We start from the raw sequence: 11,571 nt of genomic DNA, 5'->3' as shown, positions 1-11,571 counted from the left end.
TTTCATTAGAAGATGCGCCTCATGCACGCCGTCTAAAAACTGCAAAAGCCTAAAAAATGATTGCAGAAGTCAAAGAAATTGTAGCTACTGATGTAAGATTTACAATCAGGCAAATAGCTCGATGGGCTTGCATCTCAGTAGGAGCTGCTCATACAATTCTCAATCGAGATTTAAAAACGAGGAAGATAAGTAAAAGATGGATACCTTATCTGCTTGCTCGTGGTTGTGTAAGCAAGTTGATAGAATTATAAACCCAACTGCCTGGACACTTCTAACCTTCTGTCTGAAGAATCGGCAACATAGCCATTTTAATGTTATCTGCTTTCCAACGACCGTGTCGTTTCAAGCAACGATCACTTACGCCTGCGTTAGCAGCAATAGTTTTGTCTCCAGACCTTAAAGAATCCAAGCTCAAGCTTAAAACCCTGGCGTGTGACTTAAACATTTGTCTTTTTAAATAAAAAAATACTACACTCTGCACGCCAATGTCCTGCTTTCACGCATTCGAAGCTTTCTGTTGCACTAAGTCTTGCTAAATATGTTTTTATCGCTTTGTATGGTGTGTACCGTCTAGACCTTACTCGACGTTCCTGTCGAACTTTGCGGTCTGCTTGAATCTGCGCCCGATAAATTTTTTTCTCGTCGAAGTTTTCCGCTAATGGATGCGCCTCACATTCTTGGACGACAGTCCATCCGTGCTCTGACGAATCGGCAAACTTATGCTTTTCTTACGGTGTGATAAAATGTCCATACCTTCTGATTTTTTTCTAGAGCGTTTTATGCAGCCGAGTTTGGACCTTCGTCCCTCATGTCAGTCATGTAACTATCTGCTTGCCTCAGTTTGTCCATTACTTTAGCGTTCACCATGACAGTCGTACTTTTAATCCATCAAACTGGAATGCGTAGTGATTACATTTATAGAAGGCAAGCATGTAGTGCTCGCTTTACAATATTAACATTGTATCATTTCTTATTGGTTTAAGGAGGTAGGTTACCTTAATATTTGTATGTGCCCATGCCCAACCGGAAGCTAGCGTGACGGTTTACGACGACGTTTACGACAAACTAAATGTGTTTGTATATCCATTTTTCTGAAAAAAAATTCCTGAACCTGTCTCTGATCTGATGCTTAAAATGATTTAATAAGGCAGAAATAATGAATAAATTGCCGCAGAAACGCTTCAAAACATTGTTGCCTTAAAATGACGTCATGACGTTACGTGTCAGTTACCACGCAAAAATTGATAGCTTTTATTTTGAAAGTACGTTATTCTGTGCATTTTCTTTATTTGAAATATTCTTAAACTGTCATTATTTGCTGAAATATTTTTATGAGGCTTTCGCTCTGAATAATGATCAATATTTTGCTTCTTTTCTGTAGATATATTGAAATGTTATGCGGAATGTAAGAAAATGGATGATGGTAACTAATGTTATAGAGAATATAGTTGGGTGAAAGGTTACTTATTACGGCCAATTTCAAATAAAAATTGGGCAGTTTGATTTGTAATACATATTTTTCAGTTTCCGTTGATAATTTGTTACTATATACTAAAACTAAGGTCTGAAATTGTTCAAATTTCAGTAGAAAATTGTGGTTTCTTAAATTAAATTGATGTTACCATGGAAACGAAGCCCGTGACCTATATATCTAAATGTAAAATTCAAAAGCGTTGACACTGGTCTATTTACGGAACACAGCTTCGGCTTTTTATTTGCATTTCAACAATATCCATGAGAATGATAGCAGCGTGCAGAACGATTTTTTCATAAAAAAAATGTCAGACGAAGAGTACTGCTGCAAGTATTTTAAGCTGTGAAATTTGTTTAAATATATGCAAATAACTCGAAAATATTACTTACGTAAGAAATAAGATGTTTTAAAGCTACATTAACAAGAAAGATAATTTTATTTAATATTTTTATGCAAAATTACGAAAAAAAAGAAGATATAAGCTATTTTAAACATCTCTGTTGCCATGGTTACTTTAAACTTTAAGAAAAATAGGGTACCATGTAAAGTGCTTGGTATTTTGCTAATAATATTACCCAAACATTCCATGTTGGTCATTAACACTGAAGCCGTCGAAAAACCCATTTTCATACACAGTTGTTTAAAAATGAGAGAAAATGCGTTACCATGGAAACACGAGCTCCGCGACATATACATTTTAGGCTTATATTAGAAAGCTTACGCGCATACTAGTAAATTTATCAATTATGCAGACTTCTACGGATAACAATGAAACCAAAATACACTGAAAAGTATTAAATATCCGTATTTTCCTTCTTTCAATATGAAATACCTTTGGAGGGTCATATACTTCAAACCTTGATAAAAATTGTACTTGAAAGGACAGAGATAAACGAAATTGAGATTGTAGCAGTTAAAACATTAAATTACACGAAATACAAAGAATTTTTGCGGTTCAACTAATTTGAATTTACCCTGGTAACAAGGTAACCTACCTCCTTAAAAGTGATCAAAAAATAATTCCATATTTAGGTTTTGTTACTTGACATAAAATAACATTACAGCATTACAGTAAAATATACGAGGCTTCAGATACTTTAATGTAGAAAAAGTAAATTATATTGACCTTCTTTTATCTCGATTTACTTGTTCTTTTTTTACTGGAATGGATGGAACATGTGCTTTAGTAGGTGCGTGTCGATGAGAATACAAGGGAAAAAGATACATGTATTGGGCAGGTAATAGTAACACCGAACACTATGTCAAGTTTACGACTTGTTTTAATGATACAAACAGGATGCGAAATGATAAAACATTTCAGCAAATGAAATTACTTTGACCGAGATGGCATTCCAAGCGTGGCATGATGAAAAGTATAATATTAAACCTTTTAGCCATTACGTTTAACGCTAGTGCGTTTAACAGTAATAGTAAACTTTATTATACGTCATGTGATCATCTTATCGTTCAATGCAAACAGGTTCATATGCTATATATCGCAGTAAAACTATAAACAAACTTTAACTATGAATGCAGCGTTTCGTTGTTTGCAAGTCGGATGTATTTTGATTTACGAATAATCAGTGACTAAATTAAGATAACACGTGTTCAATCGATAAGTTAGATTCCTTTACACCTTAGTGCAAATATTCTTAAAGCAATTATGATTAAAGGAGGCAGATGTTGTGTTGGAAAATGTTAAATCATGAAAACATACGTATAAAGAAGGATGCACGGGAACGTTAACGGTTAAACATGTAAGTCTTATTTGTCTTATTTACTTGCATTTAGTTTTTTTTCAAAACCTGTATTTCATTGTCAACTTTAAATTACTGGTTGTCTACTAGTCAAAATAATTCGACGGTCAGATTGTTTTTATATTTGTGACGGGCAAACTAACCGTCAAAACTTCGAAGGATCAAAATAATGGAGGATAAATCACAGTACACAGTCGTGTAAAGTTATTGGTTTTATCTCTTGCGCATATTGCCGTGTAGAGGCGGGTACACGTTAATCGTGTACAGTATATATATAGGTTTAAATCACCAGAAAATTCGAAATTTTGGAAATTATTTGATAATTATTACATAGAATCTAAATCAATGCGGAATTGAATCGCCTTTTGATACATGTAAGTTTTATTTGAATTTATCTCATATTCGCAACAAATTAAATCGGCAGCGATGACAACTTCATCGGAAATTTCCTCCACTATATGTTGGTCTTTCAAGTGTTTGACGCGAGTGGAGATATTGCCCAGAAGAAAAATAACTCGATGTTTCCTAGGATCACGTCAAATTAGTTGAACTAGTCGTCTACCACATGAATACCAAACATATGCGGTGTCTTGCAAAATAGTAGTGTCATTACCACACTGGATAACCGGCTATCCTGACGCCCGCTGGAAATGTAACCCAGCTGTAAATCGGTAGGTAAAGTTTTTCATTTATTTCTATTAAAACGAAGCCAATTCTTGCAAATCAACTTGACAGTTTTGTCAAGGAATGACCATGGCTTACATTTACAATTTCTGGGCCAAATACGATCGTTACGTTTTGAGATATTCGCTAACAATTTCTTCAGTTTGAAAAATCGAGCAAAAATCCAAAGTTTTGCGCAAATTGTTTTGTTTATGAACAACCTGTGAAAACTTTTATCATCTGGTTTAGCAGATGTGTCCTTTCGGAACACCTGTGTAAAGTTTCCGGGTTCTACGTTATTCCTGAAAAAGTATATTAGCCATTAAATAGGCATGGTCGAGAAAAAAAGACTGTCGAAAACGGCCGCTAGTGCTGTCGTTGAACTCGGATGTTAACATTTATAGACTATCCATTAACTCCGATGATTTTGAATACTTTTGTATGTAAAAAGTATTACTGGCAGTGATTTGACGGAAACGTAATTATTAGCTCACCTGAGCAATGCTCAGGTGAGTTTTTGTGATCGCTCGATGTCCGGCTTCTGTCTGTCGTCTGTCTGTCGTCTGTCTGTCTGTCAACATTTAGCTTGTGTATGCGATAGAGGCTGTATTTTTCAACTGATCTTAATGAAATATGGTCAGAATGATTACCTTGATTAAATCTAGGCCGAGTTCGAAAATGGGTCATCTGGGTTCAAAAACTAGGTCATTAGGTCAAATCAAAGAAAAACCTTGTGTATGCGATAGAGGCTGTATTTTTCAATTAATCTTCATGAATTTTGGTCCGAACGATGACCTTGATGAAATCTAGGCCAAGTTTGAAAATGGGTCATCTGGGTTCAAAAACTAGGTCACTAGGTCAAATCAAAGAAAAACCTTGTGTATGCGATAGAGGCTGTATTTTTCAATTAAGCTTCATGAATTTTAGTCAGAATGATTATCTTGATGAAATCTAGGCCAAGTTTAAATATGGGTCATCTGTGGTCAAAAACTAGGTCACTAGGTCAATTAAAAGAAAAACCTTGTATATGCGATAGAGGCTGTATTTTTCAATTAATCTTCATGAATTTTGGTCAGAATGATTACCTTGATGAAATCTAGGCCTGGTTTGAAAATGGGTCATCTGGGGTCAAAAACTAGGTCACTAGGTCAAATCAAAGAAAAAACCTTGTGTATGCGATAGAGGCTGTATTTTTCCATTAATCTTCATGAATTATGGTCAGAATGATTGCCTTGATGAAATCTAGGTCAGGTTCGAATATGGGTCATCTGGGTTCAAAAACTAGGTCATTAGGTCAAATCAAAGGAAAAGCTTGTATATGCGATAGAGGCTGTATTTTTCAATTGATCTTCCTGAAATTAAGTCAAAATGATAACCTTAATGAAATCTAGGCCGAATTTGAAAAGGGTCATCTTGGGTCAAAAAGTAGGTCAAACTAGGTCAAATCAAAGAAAAACCTTGTGTATGCGATAGAGGCTGTATTTTTCAATTGATCTTCATGAAATTTGGTCAGAATGATAGCCTTGATGAAATCTAGGTCAAGTTCGAATATGGGTCATCTGGGGTCAAAAACTAGGTCACTTGGTAAAATCAAAGGAAATACTTACTTATACTCTAGATTTTTGCTCCAATTTTAATGATAATTGGTCAGAATATTTTTTTCCATGAAATCACTAGGTCAAACATGTTTACTCTGTTTAATATGTTGTGTTATGATGTGTTTCTCAGGTGAGCGACCTAGGGCCATCTTGACCCTCTTGTTTTTTAAAATGGCACTTTCATTTCAAGAGGCTTTAGGACTATATTCCTTCATACCCGGGCTGAATTTTAACCTAGTTCACGCATTCTTGCCATTTTTTCGCCATGCGAAAGCCAACCATATATTTTTTGCAGTTACACCGAAGTAATATACCGTAGTACATATTGCCATTTTGCCAGCTTTTGATGGTGGAGGAAAATCACTACAGATGCCTCCGGGCTACTACAGAAAGCAATGTCACCTCGGGTTTTGCAAGTGCAAATGATTGCTTCTGGTCGTCAGTCCTTTGAATTTCGTTTGAAGAATTCAGTATTTTTAATGAATCTCAAATGCCCGTTCTTGTTTTGAAAAGTGTTCTCAGTGCGGTGCTTGATAGGTGTATAATCTTATTTGCTCATACATAATTATTTAATTGCTCCTAATGTAAATCTGCCATTTTGTTTTATTCATAAATACCTTTTCAACAAATACCAGTTTATTCATGGTCTAAAACTGCAAGTTGTTGGAGTATAGAGGCAAACGATTGAAAACGATTGTTTCAAATCAAAATAAGCAGAACTTTTTCAAAATGTCACATGACTGTTAATCAGTTATTTCTTAACATGGCAGCCACGTAGCTTTAATTAACATATAACAAGGTAGATCGGAACTCTTCTTTACTTGTTTACGATCTTACACAGTCAGCTATCAAATAAAACCGCATGAAAATAAAAGTTCTACTATACGACACAATATATTTGAAATTTTGTCTATGCATGTAGGAATTGCCAGCCTGACACAAAATACTTATTTATAGCTCTGTGTTGAAGACTATTTTTTGTTATACTGACATTGGAGGTGGTCATTAATGAATTGGCCTCACTAATACGTGTATCATCGGTAACACATGTTTGAAGTTTAGAAATAAATACTTAAAAATCAGTCCATGCATGTAGAATCAGAGCCCGGACAAGACACTGCGGGCGGACGGACGGACGGACGAAAGGAACAAAGCAACTTCTAGACTCTAAACCAAAAGGACAATGATAATGAAATCAACCAGAATTACTCGACATGGCAATAAGGGCCATACATAAGTATATACAAACTGTTTATTGACTGCAAATATACACATTTTACACGAATGAAAGATGAAAGAAATCGCAAAAACACAGACAGACTAAACAGATACAAAATATACATAAAGAAGAGACACAACGGGGCATATAACATGTCTACAAGACAGTTTTTTACTTTTATACAGCTGTATTCTCGATAGCCGACAGCTGACTTCAACGACTGCCTTTTTCAAATACAGCGGCCGTTTTCGACAGTCATTTTTTCTCGACCATGCCTATTTAACGGCTAATATACTTTTTAAAGAATAACGTAGAACCCGGAAACTTCACACAGGTGTTCCGAAAGGACACATCTGTTAAACCAGATGATAAAAGTTTTCACAGGTTGTTCATAAACAAAACAATTTGCGCAAAACTTTGGATTTTTGCTCGATTTTTCAAACTGAAGAAATTGTTAGCGAATATCTCAAAACATAACGATCGTTTTTGGCCCAGAAATTGTAAATGTAAGCCATGGTCATTCCTTGACAAAACTGTCAAGTTGATTTGCAAGAATTGGTTTCGTTTTAATAGAAATGAATGAAAAACTTTACCTACCGATTTACATCTGGGTTACATTTCCAGCTGGGTTACATTTCCAGCGGGCGTCAGGATAGCCGGTTATCCAGTGTAATTACTACATTTAAGAAAACGTTTTATAACTTCACTAAATTCAATGGGAAAGCTTGTACTAGTTGCCATGACCCAATATCTTATGAAATCTGTAAATAATATCCCCGGATAAATCAGGTTTTGATAGACCTTCTCGCAGAAGTTTGTTTAAGTTGCTGCTAAATCTGAATGACGATAAAACCATTTAGTAAAGTATCTACGCAATACGTTATTTGTAATATATTGATTATATTCTCACCACATGAATCAGAGGTTGAGGAAGAACGCCATTAGATTTGTTGTTTTCTTCTAACCATCGCAGGATTCAAACCCATGTCTTCTCGATTTGAAATCAGGTGCTGCACATGCCAGACTGAACAATACGTTTGGTTTGTGCTTATCGCATAGACTGCTTTCCAAGCACAAACAAGCTCGTTGATCAGCATGACTGAACATGTGTTGATCTTTAGTGTCTTGTTCGAACCTAATATAATGTAGAAATATCATATCGATACTGATTCATGATTTTGAAATTAATTACGAGGATAAAGGGTACTTATGATTGAAAATGCGTTGTTTTCATTTCAGGTAAACAGAATTTGGCTTAAGTTCTGTAAACACTCAGATACGTCAGTTTTAGGTCTACATTTAAAAGCGTATGATAGAACAACATGTCCGTCAGCAATTTACTTTCTTGTGAGCCTTGCAAATATCGAGGCTTAACCTCGTCAGCTGTGAAGTACTGTAAATCCTGTCAAGAGCAATTATGTAAAGAATGTGTAGATTTTCATAAATCATTCAAAGTAACGCGAGATCATTTATTGGTAAATACAGAAGATCAACAATCTCTCAAACTATGCCTAGATGTGGAAAACCTTCGAATGTGTAAAGAACATTTAAACAAGCAATCCGAGTTCTACTGTTTGACTCATGATGCACTGCTGTGCAGTTTGTGTCTGCTTAAATCTGAACAACACAGGAACTGTATCAGTGAAATTGTTGAAATTGAATGTGTTGGTAAATCATTAATTGATAGTAAATTTACAGACATGGCTAGAGGGGAATTTCGTAATATGATTGTAAGTGCTCGTCACATTGTTAATGAAATGAAAGAAGCTAAGGACACAACAAGTAAGAGTGTCGAAGCAATCAAATCCGAAGCAGATGCCCTTCGTCGTAAAGTTATTGAAGTGCTTGATCGTCAAATCCAGAAAATTGTCAAAAAAGCAAAAAAGGTTAATGAGAAGAATAATGATAAGTATGCAAAAACAATAGAAAATATGGAGAAAATAATTAAAGAAGCGGAGGACAATGAAAAAATATCTGAAACCATTTTAGTGTCAGGAACACCAGCAGATGTCTTCAGGTGCTTGATTTCTGCCCTACAACAAATGAAGGATTATAAGATTGAGATAGATCAACATGGTACAAGTAACTACAAGCAAGAAATTATCATGGAAAAATCAGATTTGATAAAACAGTTAGAGACACATGAAAAACCTTTGATTGGTTTTCATGTAAACTCGTCAAAGATTAGATCCTGTCCTGCATTTCCAAATGAAGGTATTAACGATGACTTAAAAACACAATTTGCTGCATTACTGAACGAAAACAGACACAATGTCGTAACTGGAGATGTAAAACAAAAAGGTAAAGTTAATATGGAGGGAGCTCCTTCAGACATCCGCGAGCACACTTTCACGACAGAACGTGAGTTACAAACAATGACCGAACAGTGTAAGCAGAAGACAGCAGAACTAGATAATAAATCATCCCCTATGTCAGACATACTAAGGAATTCAAGTGACGAAGCTACAGAACGAAGGAAAAGCAACACCAAGGAGCTAACAAAATGTCAACAGGATATTGTTGCTAACTGCGAACTGGAACTTAAACATAGTTACAGTTTTAATGTTTCATCGCCAGACAGCAAGGTGCCATGGTTCGGTGGAATAGCGATTCTCCCAAACGAACGATTACTTTTATCGGATTTGAATAATTCTAGACTTATTCTTTTAGACGATGACAATCAAGTGTTATTGACAAAGAGCCTTAAATATGAACCTGGAAATATTTCTCTCATAAATACAAACTGTCTGGCTATTTGTCTTATGAAAACAAACCAAATCCTTTTGATTGACATAAGCAAACAGGAGTTGAGGGAAAAGAAACATTTGCAGACAAAGTACCATCCGAAATGTATACAGCCGGCGGCTGGCAAGATGTTAGTTTCGTCTCAGGATGGAAATGGTGAATGGAATTTGGATCTTATGACGATTGAGGGGAAAATTTGTAGAAAAATAGAACACAGAATGTTCGACGGCTATAGAATTGCAGTCCAAACATTATCGGGTGTAACGGAAGATTTTCGTATAGTACAGTATTGTGAGATTACAAATAATTTGCAGTGCTTTGGCTCTGATGATTCCTTTGTCTTCGATTATGGTGTTGAACGGGGAACGTCTGTAGTCACAGACTCAAACGGTTATATATTTGTTATACGTTATACAGGCGAGGTTCAAGTATTGAGTCCAAATGGCCAATATTTGCTAAAACTCCACAGTAAAACTATGTCCAAATCAAAGTTTGCAGCGTTCAATCAGACGATGGATAAATTATTCATAACAACGTATAAAGAGCCAAAAATTCATGTTTTGACTGTAAAACGAACGGTTATTCTGTAGATGGTGTTCTGACTGCCGCTAGGTTGAAACTGAGTGTCCGAGTGGTTAAGGTCGCTGACTTCAAATCAATTGTCCCTCACCGATGTGGGTTCGAGCATCACTCGGGGCGTTGAATTCTTCATGTGAGGAAGCCATCAAGCTGGCCGGTGGTTCTACGCAGGTACCTGCTATGGTTTGCAACGAAGTATACAACAAGTAATCACAAACGCATACACGTTAGTTAGCTACAAAATAATGACACAAGTGTACAGACGTGATAACCTCGGGCCGATAATATCGGTGCCAAATAAAGAACAATGAATTAATATCATTTTAAGTTTTAAATCCCAATGTGCATGTAGAAACAGTTGAAAGGGTTTTTAAATGAAGTTTGAAATTATCTTATTTAAATCAGTATACATGTAGCATTCTTGAAGAAAAAAGTAAACAAGATGTGTATTATATCTTTCCACAAATACCGTGTTTCCAAATATATATGCGATAATATAGATATTCATATATTGCATTATTCGTATTAATTAATTAATATATAATATTTAAGGAGTGTGTTGAGCAGCTTTGATTAACAATATATGATATTCTAAACTGTTCCTATGGATGCATGCGTGAATGTGTTTTACTTTCTAATATATTCATTTTTTTTTCCTTAAAAACACTAATGAAAAAACACATCGTTTCCTGTCGTGAACAGTCAAGTGCTTTCTGTACCTGTTCCTTCGGGTCAACCCAACTTTTCATAAAAATGTATACAGTACAACCTGTATTAAGAGACCACATGCAGCCACTCTTATTGATTACTAGTTCTTTGGAATTTTTTCAAAAACGGAGCGAGCAAGCGAGCGAAATTTTTATTATGTTTCTTTTTTCTCAATTTGACTTATTGCGGGCAGGTATGTTTTTGATGGAGTGAGCGGGATATTTTCATATTTTCATACATTTGTATTTATTTTGATAACTGGAAAAGCACGTTTCCAAATAATACCATTGTTAAGCATACTCTGGTCTACGAAAATAGTACATTTACAGACAGTCTGTAAAAAATTTTACATTTACATAATATGTATGAATTTAAAGATTTGAAGTATGGAATCTACCACAATTACATTTGTCCTCACATGTCAAAATTAGTTATGTTGCTTATGGTACGCATGAATAAAGATCAGCTCTGATTTCAGCCATTTGTGCCGCAGTAGGAATGTTTTCATTTACAGGTAAAATGATAGTCAGCAAAAATGACTGAACATGTTCTCAGAAATGGCTTGTACTTGTCACAACACATAGTGTGGTGTAGAAAATATTGGAAAAATATAAAATCTGGATATCAATTTTTGTTGCCATAGAAACAGTTATCATAGTTTTAAGTGATATGGTGCTGAAAAATCATCAAGATTTTATTTTTAAAAAACACGTTTTAATCTTAATTGTCAATTAAAGTAAACAAAGTCCCATTAACGTATCAGCATACTCTGATGCACTCCTTTCATATGAGAGTCTCAGTATTGATCACTATGACAATAAAAAGTTT

The 11,571-nt window shown here is 35.2% G+C and overlaps 1 protein-coding gene across 3 annotated transcripts; it reads left to right on the top strand.

Annotated features, from left to right (window-relative positions):
- Positions 1 to 2,866: 2,866 nt before the first annotated feature.
- On the top strand, positions 2,867 to 10,644 carry LOC123547320 (uncharacterized). Of its 3 annotated transcripts, none has more exons than XM_045334315.2 (2): positions 2,867 to 3,231; positions 7,951 to 10,644. In XM_045334315.2, the coding sequence occupies exon 2, from the start codon at positions 8,034 to 8,036 to the stop codon at positions 10,044 to 10,046; it is 2,013 nt and encodes a 670-aa protein (XP_045190250.2). In that variant the 5' UTR covers positions 2,867 to 3,231; positions 7,951 to 8,033; the 3' UTR covers positions 10,047 to 10,644. The 3 variants fall into 3 exon arrangements, with proteins under 3 accessions (XP_045190250.2, XP_045190255.2, XP_045190252.2); XM_045334320.2 differs by lacking the exon at positions 2,867 to 3,231 and adding an exon at positions 3,396 to 3,605; XM_045334317.2 differs by lacking the exon at positions 2,867 to 3,231 and adding an exon at positions 7,335 to 7,570.
- The last annotated feature ends 927 nt before the right edge of the window (positions 10,645 to 11,571 follow it).

Source organism: Mercenaria mercenaria, chromosome 9 (assembly GCF_021730395.1).
Source record: "Mercenaria mercenaria strain notata chromosome 9, MADL_Memer_1, whole genome shotgun sequence".
Taxonomy (NCBI): Eukaryota; Metazoa; Mollusca; class Bivalvia; order Venerida; family Veneridae; genus Mercenaria; species Mercenaria mercenaria.
Note: the sequence above shows the minus strand (reverse complement) of the source record. Positions and strands in the feature narration are given on the sequence as shown.